Genomic DNA, 19,693 nt, shown 5'->3' with positions numbered 1-19,693 from the left:
AGGAATAAAAATAAGTTGAAAATATAAAATTTAATTACAGACCTTGTAACTCAAATATAAAACATACTGACCTTTTACTTATCCCTTCATTTAAAAATCTGCAGCAAAATCTAAACCTTTTTAAAATCAGTTAACCTGCTTAAACTTTTGTAAAATGTTAATCTTTTCCCATTCAAATTGATGTATATATTAACTATTAAGTAATCCTGTAAATATCCATTTATTCCGGCCGAAAGTCCTAGCATCTATGGAGGATTCTTCCCTGTAACCTAAGTTTTGAACTTTAAACAAATTACTATTCTGTTTTTCATGTCGTCCTTAGAAATAATATAGCCATAACCTCAATTTTTAAATACTTTAAATTAAAACCAAGTATATTCCATTGTGTATTTCTACATTATGTCGTTAATTTAAGAAGAGTTTAAATTTAAAATATGATGAAGTCCTGACATTTTTCCTCGCACTTAACAGATTTTGAAGTGGCAACTGTGGTTTCGGCCCATTGACTGATAGCCCTTGAACCGCACACCTGACTTTCGGCTCTTGAACACCCACCAGGCACTCAGCACTCCATTTTCCATCTGCAGAGGGCCACCGTTAATAAGCTTACTTGCAGCCAGAGACAGCTAGAGGAAAAAAGTGGAAGGGGGCCGGGTGGATGTGAAGTACCGAAATGTATAACACGAATTCCGATCCCCCGTGCCGCGCCCCTGCGTCCCGGTACCGCACGATGTATCGATTTTTGCTGCTGCTGCTTCTGGGCCATTTGTCGGCTTTGGCCTGTTCCGGCGTTGATAATGCCAATGCGTAATCCATCTCCTATGCCGCCTCTCCGCCCAGCCACTGCCCGACCGGCCACACCCACCTGGGGGCGTGAGTGTGCACTTGAACTTTGACATTTCAATGCGCTGACATTTCGCCCGGCTCCAAACAATACAGACGTGCGTGCGGTCGGCACTGGACTGAAAAGTTAGTCAATTTGGAGCTGAGTACCAACAGCAGCGGTGACCGTAGAGCCCCGAAAATAACCCCCATATCCCCCATAAATTGAATAAAATATCGAATGCAGGCGTACGCTTTTGATAAAACACAATTTTAATAACTTTGACATCAAGTACACATCGAGAAGTGGCATAAACACACGTACACACAAAATTCAACTTACAAATACATATCGAGATAGACATATGTAGGTATGCATATGTGTGCATACCGAAGCGTATTAGGTTTCAACTGCAGCATTGACTTAATGGCCCTTTCGCACAGACCCACATGTATATATAGTTGTTCTTCGAGTGGTTGTTGCTCTTGTTGTGGTTGCGGGGTTCTGTGGGTTTTGCTATTTGCTAAAACTGTAAGTCCGTTTATTTACAAGAAAACTTTTCAAAAATTGAACCATAAATACTATACTACATATATGATAAACCACTAGGTATGAATGCGTGTAGCGCATAACTGCATATCATGTATCATGGCTGAAACTTTTTGTTGCGGCTTCCTGGCTCTCCAATGGTATGTGTGTGTGTGTGAGTGTGTGGGGAATATTAGCAACAAAAGTTTAACTTTCGGTTTTGGATTTATGCTAATTTTGCAGAATTAAGTTGGGTGTACTTGCCTAATTAGCCGTGACGTTGGTGGCTTACCCCTATGGTGTTATGCAACATTTTGTGGATGGGTTTTCGGTGTAAATTCGTTAATTTTTTGATATTGACTTCTATGTAAATGTGCTTATCCAATTGAAATAATTGAGCATTCCTCTGCTTAGGCTACAACTAAACACTTTAACTAACACAGAATATGAAAGCGTAAGAAGTTCTTTGGACCCAGCCTATAACCGATCACCGTTTTCGATCTGCGATCACCACTCCATCCTCTTACTTAGGGTTCTAGGGTTTCTAAACGTACTACGCTTGGATTTCTTTAAGACACAGGGAAGACTGTAGAAATATTTATAAATTACATACACATTACTTATATCTAGTGAGTATCCGCTAGCTTAATTCCAAGTTTCCATTACTCGATTGGTTTCGGTTACAATTTTGTATTGTTTCTTCGGGTTTTGTCTTTTTGGGGCACGTTTGTGTGGTGAGGAATTTTAGTTAGTTAGTTACAGCTAGTTAGGATTGTCACTGCTAAAACATCGTCTGTACTTGCTAGTTACGCCCTATATCAATGCCAATTCCGTAGCACATTGCCTTCCAGTAAATTCCGACCTTGGCTTCCTCTTCGCTCGACCTTAATTACAAATACTGGTCCTCGTTATCCTTCAGTTGAAATCAAATTTTCGCACTGCGCGCACGGGCGGCAGCCTTTCGGCCAAAGAGAATCCTCTTGAAGGCCCGTCGGAACTCTGGGTTGAAGATGGTATAAATGACCTGGTATAGAGAGAAATGTTTGTAGAACAAGAAAAATATTTTTTAGTGCGGGAAGTATTACTTGTTTGCTGCATCTGCCTAATAAAAATTGGTGACAGGTAGGTTTCTTAATTTATTTTCATAGGTCCTTCTCCAATAGGGATCATTATTATGTTTTTTATAATATATACAATATTTGTAATTAATTGAAAATACTGTCTAATAGGTTACAACAGTACAAACGTTAGTCCAAGATATTTTAAAAGTCAGGCTTTAAATTTTCAAGTATCAAAAAACTACTTTGCCATGGAAAATAAACAGGCTTTCTGGTAAGAGGTAAGACCTAAAACACCATTTTAACTGAAAGGTGAAGGCCAGCTGCAGGACCTAATTTACATACCGGATTCAGGGTCGAGTTGAAGTAGCCCAGCCAGAGGAACAGCGATGCCACCGCCGTGTGGATCTCGCACTCCTTGCACAAGCTCATTGTGAGGGCCATCACGAAGAAGGGCAGCCAGCAGATGACGAAGGCGCCGGTGATGATGGCCAGTGTCTGGGCGGCCTTCCTCTCCCGCTTGGCCTCCAGGAGCTGCCGCCTCTTGGCCAGTTTCTGGTGCGGATTGGCGATGCTGGCCAGCACTCCGCCCAGGCCCACTCCGGCGTTCTTTCCAGGACTGGTGCCCTCTGTTCCGGGCGCCTCCCCGTCACCTCCGTTTCCGCCTCCTGCCCCCAGCTTTTCCGAGGGCGAGGTCGTCGCCAGGCAGCCAGCACCTCCCATGGCGATGGACTGGGCCAGCGGCGTTATGGCGTTCAGATGCGAGGCTATCAGATGGTGCTGCGTGGCATGGGCCACCTGCTGCGACAACGTGATGATTTCATTCGCGTTGCTGGTGCGGTACTAGGGGGTTAAGCGGGGAGTTAAGGGTTAATCTCGCAATAACAAAAGGGCGTGCGACGAACAAATGACTATGGCTGTACAGGGCAGCTTCAATAAGTTGACTTTCTGAGGCTTACAAAATGTTTATGCGTAAATATATAAATATTTGCTCGGATCGCGGATTAAAATTTGTGAAATTTTGAAGTTTTGTTTAACTGTCAGGGAAGTGGGTTTTTAATTAAGCAAGCTGAGCTGTAAAATAAATTCAACTGTCTTTCGAGTGTTTACTAATATATAACATTTTAAGTAGGGTTTCAACACTTCATTTATCAAATGTAATTTAGAAACAGTACTCTATAAATAATTTAAGTATGTTGATGCCATCTAAACAATAAAAAAATGTGTAAGAATTAAATTAAGTAAATAAATGAATTGTCAAATTAAGTAAATAAATAAGTAGTCGAAGGTTAAGTATGTATGTTAGTATTATCATCTTAAATATATAAACAATAATGGAGTAAGAACCAATTTTATATCATCAGCATAGTTTACACGTATTTAGTATAGTATTTAATTATGTAAATTATATTTCAGATTGATTTTATTGTTTCTCTTTACGAAAGTTCTCTAAAAAAGAGAGATATTGAAAAGAAAGTCGACTACTTAATCTTCTGGAAAAGGTGATATCAAAACTACTTCGTTTTACGAATATAAAGCTTAGCCATTTTTGGTCAGGTCACAGAGTATCAAGTTAAAACTCTACCGGAATTTCATCAAGCAGAGATTCATTTTTCATTATTTTTTGCGTCCCGAATGTATAACATTTCCTCAAGAAAATTTACTTTACCGAGTCTCCACTGCACGTCCTAATTACAGGAGAGACAATGGGCGTACTTACATCGTCCGCGTCGCTGGAGACGGTGGTGAGTTCGGTGCCCGCGTGGCTTTTGTTGTCGTAGTTGCTGGTGCTGAACTCGGTCTCCTCGCGCGTGATGGCCAGGCTGGCGAAGTCCACGGCTATGGCGGCCATCGATCTGGCAACCGCCCCCTCCGATCCGGCAATTATGTTGGCCGTGTTCGTGTTGCGGCCAAAACATATGCGCATCCGCTTGCGGGCACGCCGCTGCAGCTGCGAGTCCGCCTCCCCGCCCGCCGGGGTCCGCTCCCCCGCCTCCAGCCGCTTCCGCTCCGCTCGCCGCTTGCCGCGCTCCTTCTTCAGTTCCCGCACCGTGGAATCGCACTGTGGGATTATTGATAAAAATAAATACGTGCGAGGAGATAGTACCAGACTTGTTTATGGGCATCCCTTGTTTACGAACTTGCTGAAAACTGTTCGGGGAAGCACATTTGGCTTGTGTCTTGTCAACGAAATGAAAACAAATCAAATGCAAAATGTGAATTTCCCCACGTTCCTTTCGTATTAGGTGTTTCACTTGCACAGAGAAAAAAATTTGCCAATAATGTATTTAAAACAATTATTTTTTTAAATTAGTACAATATTTTTAAATACTTTTTGTATAATCATTTCATTTTAATTCAGAAAAAAAACATATGCAACTTTTTGTATGTAAAATTAACAAAATATTTGTAATTTATTTTAATGGATACTATCTAACACAATTTAGTTAAAGAAAATTCTGGAACAAGAAATTATGTGGGGAATGAGTAATTGGTGGCCATTGACATTTTGTATTACTTGTTAATGCCATTAGATATCAATTATTAACAGTGTAATTATCTGCCCCTAAACCAGGGCCACACATCGGGGTGATCATAAATCTCGGTTGGCAGTTGTTTGGCTTTCGCCGCAGCGGCTCGCTTCGAGTGCTCACTTGGGCATGCTAATGAGCAGCTGAGGACTTTCACCGACCTCCGACCACCAACTACCACACCCCCTTTCGCATTATTGTTTCTGTTAATGACACACTCATTATGGCAGGCAAGCAAATACACTTCTCGAACAGCAGCCTCAACAGCCACTCAGCCAGCCCCGAAAAAATAGCTGAATGCTTGTGTAATATCTTTCTTTTGTGCCACTGGGCGTATGAGTAATTTTTGCACTCTTCCTTGGAGGCTGGCTAAGTGGACACTTGGCATTTATCACTTTGATTTTGTGGGGCACTTAGCTCCAGCTGAGATTGCCTTGTTATTGATTAACTTACGTCAGTCTCGGTTAGGGTCACATTGAATGACTTCTGGGCGCGTCGCTGAATGCGCTTCCTGGCAATTATGTAGATTTTCCAGTATAGGAACAGAATCACCAGCAGCGGCACATAGAAAGTGCAACAGGTGGCGAAAATCTATTTGATCAAAGAAAAAGTATGTAGAAATTCTTGGCATTTTCATTTTCCTGTTTTTTTTCTTGGTAAATATTTAATCTTAGATTACAATATGACAATAATACAAAGGATACAAAAACATGAAAGGATTATTGATTTAATCCGAAGTCAGTCAAGAAAACCACCCTAAATTCTGAGAATGTAAAAAATCTTTTTAGTTGACTAAGTTAGTTTGCTGATACAAATAGGGTCTTATAAATAGTTTAGTACTCAAATAAACTGAGGAATACACATTTATTTTGTTTTTTAGCTTATCCATCTGACTCTTTTAGATAAGTAAAATCTCACTTCACTATACTATACTATATAGCTACCTATTTAACTTTTTCGTGGGTTAGTATTAAGCTATTCTGTTATAAATATAATCCTTAACCTCTTGCCAATCGCACCAAAGACTTCACTCAACCCCCAAGCCAAGGATTCCTGCAATCAGTATCGCTCACCTGATAGCCCACATCCTGCGACACCATGCAGTGCTGCTCCTCGATGCGCTTCATGTAGTCCGGGTCCTTCCAGCCAAATTGGGGGGCCAAGGAAACAATCAGGGCCGCAAACCAGACGCAGAAAATCATGAGGAATACGCGGCGCGGCGTCCGCAGATTGTTGTAGTCGATATTGGTCACCGTCCAATATCTGCAACGGAAGGAGGTCCAAATTGCCATCCGTCGCACAGGAATACAGCTGGCTGACTGGCAGCACTCACCTGTCCGCCGCAATGGCCACCAGGTGCAGGATGGATGCTGTGCAGCAAAGGACGTCGCAAGACGTCCAAATGTCGCACAGTTCCGGTCCCAATATCCATCCATTACTTATCTGAGCCGGCAATTTCCAGGGCGGTGGGGGGTAAGGGAAGAAAGGAAAGAAAGGAGTGACATTTAGCAACACATTGTTTGCCAGTGATGATGCAATTGAAACAATTAGTCGCCTGCAAACGAGGTTGCCCCGGGCCAGTGCCAACTCTTTGGCGCCTAATTTCATTTGCCAGCATTCCTGCTCAAGTTTCCATTAGGGTAATCGAGTTGCCTCGGCGATGGCAGTGGCAATACACAGTGCAAAACGATTTAACGCGCTTTAAAATGGCCATTTAGGGGACTATAACTTTTAAATGAAATTGACAAAGAAGGTCTTCAGAAGTATTCCAGGCGATAAACATCAAAAACGTCTAACTTTTGAGGATACGTATTGATTATATTAAAATCGATCCGAAAAGGTAACCGTTCTTTATGTGTAGGTTAGCTTTTCGAGTGGCATAGGTTTTATTTAAGGATAATTGTGTTGGATATAATTTACAAAGCACCTTAAAACTGAAACTGTTCACCATACGTTCTGCTCTTGAGCTCAACTATTTCTCGACTAAATTATAGAAACAGTGTCTGGTAACACTACCAAAAAGGATTATTCTATGCGCGGATCCACGGGGGATATGGGGAATAGATTCCCCACCAGAATTCAAAAGTATATTTAATATGTATTTTAACACACAATTTTTTATTTCATCTAAAAAAATTTTTTTTATATCCCTTCCCAGAATTAAATTTTTAATCCGCCACTGGGCCATCCACAATGATCTATGGCTACTCAGTATATACTAAATTAGGCGCTATAAAGGATTTTGACCGTCAAAATGTTTTATGGAATTTTATATTTTGGAATCCATTTTGTAAATTTAGTACTGTGCCAATTGAATAGACAATTTTAAGGATTGTTCTCCTTTTTTAGCACAACATTTTAATTATAACAAATATTTCTTGAAATGATTTCTTAACTCGAAAATGTGTTTTTAAATAGTTTAAAATCTACTATACTAGATTAGAAATGTTCCTTTCCTTTTTTTACCATTGCCCTCCCTTGGCATCTCTAAATGTAATCCCCCCGTTTTTCTTGCCGTGTAAAATGAAAGAGGAGGACAACTTACCTCGTAGACGGCGCCAAGCGGCATGACAAGACAGGCAACAAATAAATCAGCCACTGCCAGGGATGCAACCAAATAATTGGCAACATTCTGCAAGTTTCTCTCGAGTATAATGGCGGCAATTACGAAGACGTTGCCTGTGGACAGTGAGAGCAGAAAACAGGAGCCCCATTAGAAAGCGATAAATTGATAAATTGATATATTAAGTGAGGCGGTAAATGCAGCCTTCCGTTTCAGTGCCGATGAATAAGTAAGTGAGTTCGAATGCAGTTCACTGGAAACGTCGAGTGGCCGGAATCATTAACTTTTGTGTGTCGTTTTTGGCAGTGGGCGAACGGGATGGAAAACATCCAGAGGAGTGGTGCAAAATCAATCAGTGGCAAAGGATTCGTGTCAAAGGAGTCTTCATTTTCCAGCCTAATTGCAGGCAATCGTGCATGCCCCACTTGTCCACCTCCCTCCACATTCCCGGGTCTCCTTATCCCGGGTCCTCTGTGCAGTGTCTCCTCGCCTGTGGGATGCAAATGAGTACTGGATGGCTGCTAGCTCCATCATCGCCATCATCATTGTCGTTGCTTGCTTTGATTAAGCGCATGCAACTTGGCAAATTGTAATTGCCGCAGTGCCTCCTCACCTCACCTCACCTTGCCCCTTTTTGCCCAACGCCACCGTCCCTGCTTTTTCCATGGCAGCCGGAGTGACGCCAGCCCCTGTTTCGACCCCCCTTGGAGCCCCCCTTTGGAACTGGAGCTGCTGAGACAGCGAGCTTGTCTGCAGGTTGTCAAAACGTTTTGTCGTCGCTTGGCCCCAGCCAGAAAACGCATTTGCATATGTCTTGCCGGGGAAATGTTGCGCATACGACGTGTGTTCGCAACGGCACCAAAACTGGGGACAGCGTGTGTGTGCTAGCACCAAGCAAAATTTTGCCGAAACTAGCGATTAGTTAGGTATAACGTTCTGTTGGAACACCCAGTCTTTGGGAACCCTAAAAAATAATAGTGTTTTAAAAATGAGCTAAGCTCAGTTAACCTAATTATATGGCACAAAGAACACAGATTTTTCAACGAAAAATAGGATAACTTGATCTTAATAATAAGAATAGTTGAAACTTCTGCTTAGCTAAGCTAATATTATTAAATTTTTTCTTCAAAACCTTTTCAAAGATTTATATCGTTTGTGATACACATTTTGCTTGGAATATGCAACATGGTAGTTTGACTTGCTGGTACATGGCCTATAAAAGTGAAACGGGTCGTACTGCTTTTTAGTACGTAACTGCATTTTACGTTCACTGCAACATAATACTTACACTTGCCAGTAATCAGTACTCGATTTCTTAATTTATGTGCTTTAATTATTCAGTCATTATTATTGGTTAAGTTCAGTTAATATTTAAAATTTCATATTTATGCCATGTCAAATCACAAAATTGATTGAACATTAAGAGAAAATGTATTACAAATACCATTTGATTTTAGTCACTTTGATTGAATTAACAAGGTAATAATCCCAATATTTTTAATAAATTCGAAAGTAAGAATAATTGAATCCTTTCACTGAATAATTTTTTCTCTCTGTATAAAACACCTTCATCGTGTGCCAAAAAGTGTGTGCTTGTCGTAATTTGCATTTGACACCTTGGCGCCGTTTTAATAGCTTTTTACGTGCCGCGGCAAACATTTTTGGAAACTTTGGCTCGTTTTTTTATTTTACTGGCATCTCTGCGGCGCTTAACTCAAAGAACTCCTCGTACATCATCCAGCCAACCAAAACAATCAGCCGCCCTAAGCACCCGACACCCATTGAAAGCCCTATTCCCGAGCCCATTTCTTAGAGCAGGCGGCAGCAAATCATCTTTGTAAGCCCAAAAATCAATAAAAATCTTCCAAGGGGCGCAATAAAAATCTTCTGCATCATAAATTTCACTTCATTTACAGTTGAGTTTCTGTCGGCGATATGGAAACTTTTCCCAGCCTCATCCCGGCGGCATAAATTTGAGTATAATTTAATGTCCCCCCCTTTTGGGTAATTTAAATTTGGATTTGATTTTGATTAAGTACTTGCCTATGATGGTCACGAGTATCATGAGTCCCAGCACGACGGCCATGACGATCATTTTGACCAGTAGCCAGAACTCGACCGCCGCCCGTTGCTCATCATCCAGGTCGAAAGTGTTGCTGCTGCCATTGCCATTGCCGTTTGCAGTGCGATTCCAGGCGATTTGGCTGAGATTGCTGGTCGTGTCCACCAGCTGGGTGAGATTGCCATTCAGCTCGATGAAGAGGCTCTCGTTGAGCAAAATGGCTGGCAGTTCAATTTCCAAAATGCTCGCTGGGACATCGTCATCGGCGGCAGCCATTGCTGTTGTCACAGTTTTCAGCATCTCGTGTGTATTTATCTGACAGTATATGTATCTAGATATGTGTGTGCTACTGGGTGTGACTACAGCGCGATGTGTTGCTGCTGCTGCTGGTGATGTTGCTGCCGTCGCAGCTGTTGCTGTTGACTCTTTTGCTGCTGCTGTTGCTGTTGATGCTGCTGCCGTTGCTGTTGCTGTTGCTGGCGTGCTTGTCGTTCGTGTTGCTGCCGCTGTTGCGGGTGATAAAGCGCCTTAATCGTGCTTGCCAAGCACTTAACACGTAAACTGCAAAACATAGGGCGGTTCGAGAGTCAATGGGGAGTCAGAGATGAATGGCAAACAATGGGCGAGAGGTCTATGGAAAGCGAGAAGCGAAGGCCTCAGACGAAATCATAATGTACCGCCCCAGAATAACACAAGTTGGCTCTTTATTTTTTATTTCCCCAGCGAAGCCAGGGCGCTCGAATTAAGTCCACACCATGATAAATGATGCTCGTCTCGACGCGCTCAGTTTAGCTCGATTCCACCAATTAATTAATCATTTCAATCGAGCGAACTCTTTCACAAGTTTTTCACAAGCTGCCCAGTGAGAGCCCCCTGACCCGTGGACCCTTATCTCAGTTAAAGCTGGGCAATCATTAAAAATAGTTTTAAATTCTTAGAACGACTGAGTGCCTCCAGGGGGCAGATCCTTATCACGATTGGAGCTGGGAAAATCCAGCACACTTTGAAAATAATTTTTGAACATTAAAAGCAAACTAAGATTGACATTTAAGGAACCAGTCATATTTTGTGGGTATTCTTAGTAGTAGTAGTATTCTTTTAATATTAAAATTAAAATAGTTTTATTTGTTTTTCATTTATTGTGTTGTGACATATAATACTGAATGAAGGTTGTGTTCTTACTTTTACAATGAAGCTATGCAGTGCTTAATCTATACCCTAGAAATTGTTATCTGCCAAAGGTAAAGTCCAATTTTTCAAAATTTCTTTGTCTATTATTTATTCCTTTTTTTCAGTGTGCTGTGAATATTTAATTTTTTATTTTAATGTATATATAGCTGTGCTATCAGCTTGTTTTGCTCAGTTTCGTTCGAAATGTTGCTGCTAACACTTGGCTACACGATGCAGCTGCTGCTGCTGATTTCGCTGCTGCTGTTGCTACCGCTGCCCGGATTTTCCGCACCAGGGGAGCCCTATAGGTACGACAGATACGACGGCAACTATTCGCCCTACCCACGGAAGTTGGAACGGAACTGATATGCATATCTAAACGCTGGCCAAGAAATACAATAAACCAGCGAGTCGCTGGGGCATCTGCATTCCTGCTTAATTCACTCTCGGATGGTCGTTGGAGGGGGTTAGGTTTAGTTTGGTTTGGTTTGGCTGCCACTTGCCCTTTGTGCGCCCCACCCACTGCCTGACCTTTGTCTGTGTCAAGGTGTCCCCAGGTGAAGGCAGTTAACCAGTCTGAGGCGAATACCCGGGCCAACACCTGACCTGCGAAGGTCGCTCCATGGGTTGCGGTTCGCCATCGGCGAAATTCGCGAGAAGACTTCGCCCGACCCTCGCTGAATAGTGGCTGCTTTCGGTTTTGCCTTTCCCCGAGACTAAAATGTTAATGGGCGGCACCGGAAACGGAAGGAGGTCTACGGTTATGGTTATGCGATGCGCCCAAGCAGCTCATGTGTGAGAAGTATTTTCATAGTCAAGGTAATCGTCATCCGTCCCGTGTTCGCCTTTTCAGGGGTTTTCTTGGCACCGCTATTAATAAATGCACTTTAAATGTTTGTGCGGCTTGGAGTTCAAGGCATTTATTAGTATTGAAGCCGGAAAGTATGCTAAGTCTCGTAAGATTGATACATATATGTATTCGATCTTGAGCAATCACTTCAAGGCACAAGTAATGCCATCTGAGAATTAAGCGAGGTATCTGGCGGTCGCCTCCCCAGGCCATATTCTTCTGCATTTTAATTATGAAAGCGAGTTGTTGCTGCCACACAGCCACAACCATTTTTTTTTGTTATACACCAAGGTCGTGTACATGAATTACATTCGCAATACACTGTGGGTGGAGTGAAAAAAAATGTGCCAACGTTTGCAACAAAATTCGCCTCAGGGGATAGTCGAAAAAAGTCAAGGAGAAAAAGGGAAAATCGCGCCGGGCTGCGGTGGCTTTTCCACCCCCTTCCTCCATTTTCCGTTGTGCGAATCTGATTCAGAATGTGCCTCGAAGGCTTAACTCTTTCCCCACAACACACACACTGCTCATACTTGAATTAATTCATACTCTAATAAATATACAAAAAGTTCTGTTGAATGTCTGCCGCTGGCAGTGCTCGTTCTCCTTCTCGTTGTGTCAGCGTAATCTTTTAGCAGCCTTTTGGTTTTGATCACCAGAATGACTCGTACAATGTACCAATTAGCAGGGGAGGGGGTGCTAGTCAAATGTGTGGGGAAGCCAGTCGAATGGGGTCATAACTCAGTTAGCAGCTGAATGGAAACAATGGATTGCCTTCCACACAATGGCAGGGAGTTCATGGACTCGTGCTGGCGCAAACTTTATGAAGATGATTGGACGACAGCAATTTGCACTCAAGTTACCAACTTGCCAGCGAAAAGTTTTCCCTAATGCAGTTGCCTAATTGCAAGCAACCCCCTTCCTGCGAACTAATCATGTTGGCCACCAATAAACCCCCTCCCCCGCCCAAACACCAGTGCCATTTTGCACAAAGCAAACCTGGCCAAGAAAGGAGAAAGTAGCAGACATTCAACCGTAACGGAAAACGCAAACAAAATGCACGAATTCCCCGGGCGCTTTTCGCTGAACAAAGTGCAGTGGTGGTGGTCCCCCAGCTGGCCTTGTGGAGCTTGTGGAAATTCGTATTCATTATACTCACACATAAGCATAATTATGTCCTTTCATTTTCATTTTGCCCGCTTCATTAGCGACGCTCAGCCGCAGGTAGATTCGTCAACATAAATATTTATGCCGAGATGTGACAACGATGACGACAGCAGCGGCGACCACGAAGGATGCGAGGATTCCAATGGTGCTGATGCTGATGCTGATGATGATGATGTTCCCCAGTTCCTGAGGACCTGAGTTCCTGAGGACCTCACACCCACACACACAGACACACAGCGGGCAGCTTCCGCTTTTGGTTTGTTTGTGTGCGCGTCTATGGTTGATTTGTATTTATCTTTTTTGATTAAGTACTCGGGCTCGGTTTTTCTTGTTTGAACGCTAATTATGCGGGTTTCTCTGGTTTTGGTTACTCAATTATTTGAAACAAAAAGGTGGACTAGAGTTCGCGGTCTACAAGATTTCACTTAACGTTTAAATTGCTATTTGGTTGTGAGTTTGATTTTCGTTTTTTGATTTCGCTTTCAGTCTTCGGGATTGTGTCGAATTTCAAATTTTAATAATTTTCAGATACTAAGCGCGGCGTTCCTTTAACGGATCGGCAGACGCGTGGCGTCTTGAGCGTAACTATTGACAAACTGCTTCAATGTGGCCGTTCTGAAGTAGACGGAATCACCGACCGACCAGCTGATTTTCCTGTAGACTTTTCCCAGCCGACGCAGGCGCCGCACGGCCTTCTCTTATACGAAAATTTTGGCAAGTCTCCATTTAAGAGAAACCGTTTTCGAACTCGAAAGTCCGTCTTCCGCCCGACGCTCTTCGCTGCCTGTTGAGTTTCGAGTCCTCAACGCAATTATTTTTGAAAATTGGGCCCGAGGAAAATGGGAAAATCCGCTGGCCACCGTTCTGCCTCAGTGCGTTTCCGCTAATGGATGCAAACAAAACGCAGCTGCGGACAATGCAAGGTCCGCCACAGTCAACAGTCCACAGTCCCGATTTTAATATATCTAATGCACGTTCCGGGGCGGCTAATGCGCATTAGGCCTTTGTCCTGGTTATTGGCAGTTTCGATAGGTTCGAAAGGCCCCTCGCCGTCGACTTGATGGCCATTTCTATGCAGCGGCCGTAATGCGAAACATTCCGGAGTTCTCGAGTTGGCCAAACTGCTTAGGCGTTTGCCTTTTGACTTCCGCCGCCTTTTGTTGGCGGCCGAGTGGCAGGAACCAGGACTCGGACTTGGTCCTCGGACTTTGGCCAGGATCAGGACCAGAGGCAGTCCGGGCATCGTAAATTAGCAGCGGTTTATTGCCAGTACGTGACATTTTGCTCCCGTTCCGGCGTCTGTATTTTCCTTGGCCATAATTACGGCCTTCATTTATTCGCCTGCTCGGGCTTTCCTGCTTTCCCGGCTTTCCCTGGCTTTGTGGCTTGCGGCTTGAGGCTCTGGTCTGGCCTACCGTATTTGCTCAACAATAAAACATTGATTGTTGCAATCGGCCGGCCATTGCGCATACGACGCGTGGGCCCAGATTGAAGGGAAGTCAAAGGGACCGCAAAGAGTGCAATTTACTTCTATGGCCGGAACTATCTTAATGTGCGCTTTACTAACTATCTTTGTGCACTTACGAGACCCTCGAGTTGCACACATTTAATAATTTTAAGCATCATACTAATGAGCCAGAAACTTTAACTGGATGCGCGACGTCCTTCGCAGCAGCACGTAAAACTCCCATTGTGTGGGTCCCTTTTCCTCAGATCGAGTTTACTCTGGGTGCTGGGGAGCGTTAAGCATTTTCCAGTGCGTGACATGCGGCCCCTTCAAGCTGTATCAAGGCACAGAGCAAAAATTATACCACTTATAGGACTTGGAACCGGTTTCCAAGACATCCACAATCGGATGCTTGTGCGTATAATCAGTTAACCCGCTTTATTTAAGTGCATACTTAATGAAAAAAAAGACATTTTAGCTGCTTTACCTCTTAAACAGCGAATATAAGGTGCAATGAATAAAAAAAATGATTACAAGGGACTGAAATACTCGTTTTTTCAAGTCTCTTAAATATAATAACGAAATAATAAGTATAAAATATATGAAAAAAATATAGAAATATAAATATGCAACTAAATGTATACATTTTCAGTGAAAACTCAAAAATGATTATGTTATGCACTTAATTAAATAATGAAATAAAAATCTATTTGTGGGCTTTTATTCGTATAACAAACGTAAAAAATGGGTGTCTATAAACCTTTATCTTTTAAAAACATTATATATACATTTTTCCCAATGACGCAAAAAGGATAAAAATAAAATCCTTTTTGTTTTATTTGTCAGAAAAAACTATTATTAAGGAATTTAAAAATTAAAGTCCTGACTGATTGCTTTAAGGTTTTGGTCTAAAAAAAATGTTTAATGTAAATCAGTGAATGACTTTAAATTTGAGATATATTTTTTTTAGTATTTCTAAACTATTTACAATAATTTGTACTACTTTTTATCAGTGCAGTCCCAGCAGCAGGACACTGCAAGGACAGTTCGAGCTGCACTAAGGAAGGTTGTTGACTTTGCTCAACGCGTGTGTCATTGTTTCAAATGGCTGAAAGTTAGGGAAAATCTCAAATAATTTGCCATTATAAATGGCACCGAGATAAGCAGCACCAGCAGGAAGTTTTGGATTGGGGACGAACCGAAGACCGAATAAACTTTGACGGCATCATCACTTCATCGAGGCTCCGACTTTTATGTGCGAGTGCAATAAACTTGCTCCGTCACCATGCATAACATAATAATTATAATAAATACAATTTTTTCCCATTTTACGAGACGCATAAAATTGTAGCATATTCCCTGGCAGACGGGCTGACCAGAAAAAAGCAGGGAGAAAGGAGAAAGGAATTTACTGATGAATTGCGGTTTAGTTTTATGAGATGCTGCGACAAGAAACACGATATGCGTACATGTACATGAGTATCCAAGGGCTGGCTGCGTGCATGTGTGTCGGTGAGTATCTGTGTGCGGCAGTTCTTGAGCCGTCAATATGAGACAGTTTTATGAGCAGCCGGGACAAAGCCGCGGTGCTCTGGTGCTATGTCAACATTTTATGTGCCTTTAATGCTTTGTTTGTTAATAAAATCGACAACAGTCGAGACGCTGGCCTCGTTACCAGAGCCGTCACTCCTCCCCGGCGTTTTATATAATTTTAATGTGCGCACTTTGACACTTTTAATGAATCCCAAACATTAATTTTCTTAATGAGCGCGCTCATTTAAAGCCTAGGTCCTAAAGCATCCCGTTGACAAATGCCCGGCAGGCCATTATTAAACGGAGTCCACTGCAATGGCAGTGAGAATGGGAATAAGAATGGGATTGGGAATGGGAATGACAATGGCCCGGCCATTTCCTCCCGGCTTAATGAAGTTTGAACAAAAAGCCATTGGCCCCGGCACCCGGGGCTGCACAAACATACGCACATGACTGACACTGTCCGGCTTAATGAGCCGCACTAAATTCACACGAAACTTTCCGGCCAAAAGGGATCTCTCTCGGACAAGAGCGTGTGGCAACTATTTATCGCCGCTACCGGACAAATGTTCTACACTCGGTCGACTGGCAGGAATTTATTGACACACTCAATCGAACGCTTTGATCGTAATCCCTTTTCCAGCCGAAAAACCCCCGCCCAGCCCCTCGGAAAAGTTAAGTCAAGTTCTCCTCCATTTGTTTGTTTGTTGTTCTCCGTTTTGGGCTTTGTTGCCAAAAGTTGCGGTCAGACTTTTGGGGGTCAAGTGAAAATGTTATTTACTTTCATTTAGATTGTTTATGTAGTTTGGCCGGCGAAAGTAAAACTTATGGCTATCTATTCATTGAATGATATATCATTGGGTGCATCGCCAGGGGCACCTATATCATCGATCTCGCAGAAGAAGTCCTCATCGAGGCAGAGCTGACTTTCTGGCGGAGCTGAAGGTTCTGGTGTCTCATGGATAAAGATTATCCCGGAAGAAAGACTCTCCTCTTCGGGGGCAGTGGGTTCAAAGGGTGGTGCTAATTCCTGCGAGCAATGGGTTCTCCCGTCCTCGAGATCTGCTAGTTTTAAAATGGCTTTGCGATTAAGTTCCTTCATTTCCAGCTCCTTTTGTTTGGCCAACTGACCCCGTTCACTTTCCCCTTCACAGCTTTCCTCCTTATCCGTCTGTTCAGCTTTTTTGGCTGCCTCTGGATCGAATTTGCAGTCATTGACCATTTCCTCTTCGGAAAACGTTCGATCTGGCTGCAAACGCAGCCCACATATTATATAAAACATGCCCAACATCGATAGGCCAATATAAACTGCAAGAATATATATATTTTAATTATTTAAATATTATATTTTAGCATTAGTTTTCGGTTATCCATCTCACCATCGATTATAATGTTGGTCACTCTGTACAATTCGCTTTTGGCCAGCCAAAACTCATCTGGATGGTAGTATATGTGGTGCACTCGGAATATTAAGAGGGCAGCTGTCTCGCACATCCAGTAGAAGACCGAGGAACTCTCCCTTTTCACTATTCTCATCATGGTGATCACATTGAACACGACGTTGAAGCCGTACAACAAGACCCACTTGACGGGATAATCTGCGGGTTTAGTGGATTCGTGAGTTAATTCTGGAGCATAAGGCGGAATAACCGCACTTACGGTCGGGAAACTTGATGAGCTCCACCACCCAGAACTGGAGCAGGAAAAAGGAGTAGACGACATTCATGCAACCGATGGCCAAGCCCCAGTCCGCCCGATTTATAAGGCACTGGCACATCACAAACTTCACATAAGCTGCGTCCATTTTATCCAAATGCCACAAATTGACTGGCAGTCGAAACAAAAGCTTGCAGCAGCATTAAAAGTTTCCTGGGAATTTATTATCGCTCACTGAAAAATGCATCGTATACAAATTAGAGTGGACTCGAAAGTTTGGGAAAGTTAAGTCCAAAAAGTATTAATTGAAATCCAAAGTATACCCAAAAAGGTTTTGATATTTTTATAGATTTGGCAGACTGCATGCTTTTAATTTGGATAATATGTAAGCGAGTTTCGTTGAATATATTTTAATGAACCTTGGCCACTTGAAGTGCCTTTGTGAGCTAAGCTTATTTTCGCAATGCTGTGATTTTGAATTTTCCCATTCAAAACTCTCTACTTTGAAGTGCAGTGAAAGCAGCGTAGTTGCCATAAAACCCAGCCATATAAGTTTCGCTTCCAAAGGGTCCGCCCGTAGTGAAATCAAAAATTAAAACTGCAAAATTTTTGCCAGAGCAAGGAAAGTTCATTTGCGCTCTTTGTGTTTACTTAATCCATAAACTGCTGGTGGTGGTGGTAGTTCGAGTGCGTGTGTGTGAGTGTGAGTGAGGGGTGTGTGCAATAAGGGGATTCCCCTTTGGGGCACTTGAAGCCAACGTGACAACATAAAACGCAGCAGCTTCGCCTTTTTATGTGCCAGCCAGGGCAACAACAAAACTGGTTGGGAAATATTAGAGGGAACGATATGAAAATGCAAACCGCACTAACCACCAAGAGTCCTATATAGATGTTTCTGTTTATGTTGGTGCGGCTGCATCTGCGGGTGTGTGCGCGTGTGTGTGTGTGAGTATCTGTGTGTGCAGTGGAAAGTTGAGTTGAGTTCAGTTTAGTTAACTGCAACAGCAGCATCGTACGAAGTTGATTGCTCTGGTGCTGCTAGATGGTTGCAGTTTTTGGCCCAAACCAATGAACCACATAATACGGCTCACCCACACACCCGCAAACACACTTGCACCCACACGGCGCACACACACACACACGCACACAGGCAGCGCCCAAGTAAGCGTGTAAATTATTTGAATTATTTATGAGCGGCAGCAACAGCCGAAATATGCAAAATCCTTAAAGCCGGCAGTCCTGTGATATGGCAACTGTAAACTATGCACTTACTCAGCGCCAAAATCAAAATCTCTCCAAGCGAAACATTGCAGTGAGGAAAATTTCGTTCATATTCTATCAGAACTGTTCAAAAAATTTAATTTTACCTTTAAAAATGTAATATAACCCAAAAATGTACAATTTTATTAAAAAAAAAAATATATAACTTATAGATTTTCGTAAAAACTGATATATTTTTTGCTTTCAATTTTTGCTCTGTTAAAAACAAATCAACTATGGTGAATATTTCAAAACAGGTACCATTTAATGTGAGGAAATTATTATTTCAAAATTTTTTAAGCCAGTCCCATGTGGGTTAACCCAAAACATTTATATTGTTTCATAATTAATGTACAATAATAAACAGACAGTGGTTTTTCTACGCCATGAGATGAACATGTTATGAACGCATGGTTAACTTATCAATGATTTTGCATATTTGTATATTTTTGGCATCAGGTTCATACGACTATGCAAAATCGGACGTCAAATAATCATACTACTTTTATTGCACTTTGAAAGTATTTTTCCGAGTGCAGAATCACAAATGAAACACAGCGTTTCGGACCGGAAAATAAAGGTCCGTGGAGCGGACTTCGATTCCCCGGGCGCTGCTTAAAAGGCCGACGACGTTCGAGGGCCCACCGATTTGATAAATGTCACGCAATTGAAGTTTGTCGGGCAAAGTTGTTCGGTCAGCTAACTGTAAATGTTAATTCCCAGCTGAGAAATTTATTAATAGCCCCGGCCCAGGCGAGAGCTAAAACAAAACAAAAGTAATCTGCCAAATAGGGGCTCTTGAAAAGTAAATAGAAAAATTTATAAGTTGGTGGTGCAAAGGAAAATATATCTTGAACTGCAAGGGTATTCCTGAATGAATTTTTCCAGTCAAGAAATGATTACACAATTCCCCAGGGGAGCTGAATTTTCGCGATCCGAAGGGGAGAATGGAGACCGACATACTGTTTAGGTTACACTCATATCACGCATACGACCCCGGCGACTTATGGCCGCAATAAGTAGAAGTATATTCCATTTATGGGTGGTA

At 42.4% G+C, this 19,693-nt stretch overlaps 3 protein-coding genes across 3 annotated transcripts; 1 reads left to right on the top strand and 2 right to left on the bottom strand.

Annotated features, from left to right (window-relative positions):
* Positions 1–1,072: 1,072 nt before the first annotated feature.
* On the bottom strand, positions 1,073–10,158 carry 5-HT1B (5-hydroxytryptamine (serotonin) receptor 1B). Its single transcript, XM_036814068.3, has 8 exons — positions 9,547–10,158; positions 7,486–7,619; positions 6,274–6,383; positions 6,014–6,203; positions 5,394–5,531; positions 4,130–4,471; positions 2,755–3,252; positions 1,073–2,375 (listed from the first exon to the last, which is right to left on the bottom strand). The coding sequence occupies exons 1-8, from the start codon at positions 9,863–9,865 to the stop codon at positions 2,277–2,279; spliced, it is 1,830 nt and encodes a 609-aa protein (XP_036669963.3). The 5' UTR covers positions 9,866–10,158; the 3' UTR covers positions 1,073–2,276.
* Positions 10,159–10,918: 760 nt separating this feature from the next.
* Positions 10,919–11,163, top strand: LOC108018173 (uncharacterized). The gene has a single exon (XM_017085671.4). It carries the CDS (start codon positions 10,940–10,942, stop codon positions 11,099–11,101), a length of 162 nt encoding a protein of 53 aa, XP_016941160.1. The 5' UTR covers positions 10,919–10,939; the 3' UTR covers positions 11,102–11,163.
* A 5,118-nt stretch (positions 11,164–16,281) lies between these two features.
* On the bottom strand, positions 16,282–17,588 carry LOC108017732 (uncharacterized). The gene is made up of 3 exons (XM_017084841.4): positions 17,389–17,588; positions 17,109–17,327; positions 16,282–17,037 (listed from the first exon to the last, which is right to left on the bottom strand). Exons 1-3 carry the CDS (start codon positions 17,531–17,533, stop codon positions 16,565–16,567), a joined length of 837 nt encoding a protein of 278 aa, XP_016940330.3. The 5' UTR covers positions 17,534–17,588; the 3' UTR covers positions 16,282–16,564.
* Positions 17,589–19,693: the final 2,105 nt, after the last annotated feature.

The sequence above is a fragment of the Drosophila suzukii genome, chromosome 2R, assembly GCF_043229965.1.
Source record: "Drosophila suzukii chromosome 2R, CBGP_Dsuzu_IsoJpt1.0, whole genome shotgun sequence".
Lineage (NCBI taxonomy): Eukaryota > Metazoa > Arthropoda > Insecta > Diptera > Drosophilidae > Drosophila > Drosophila suzukii.
The sequence above is the reverse complement of the archived record's forward strand: the minus strand, read 5'-3'. Positions and strand labels throughout refer to the sequence as shown.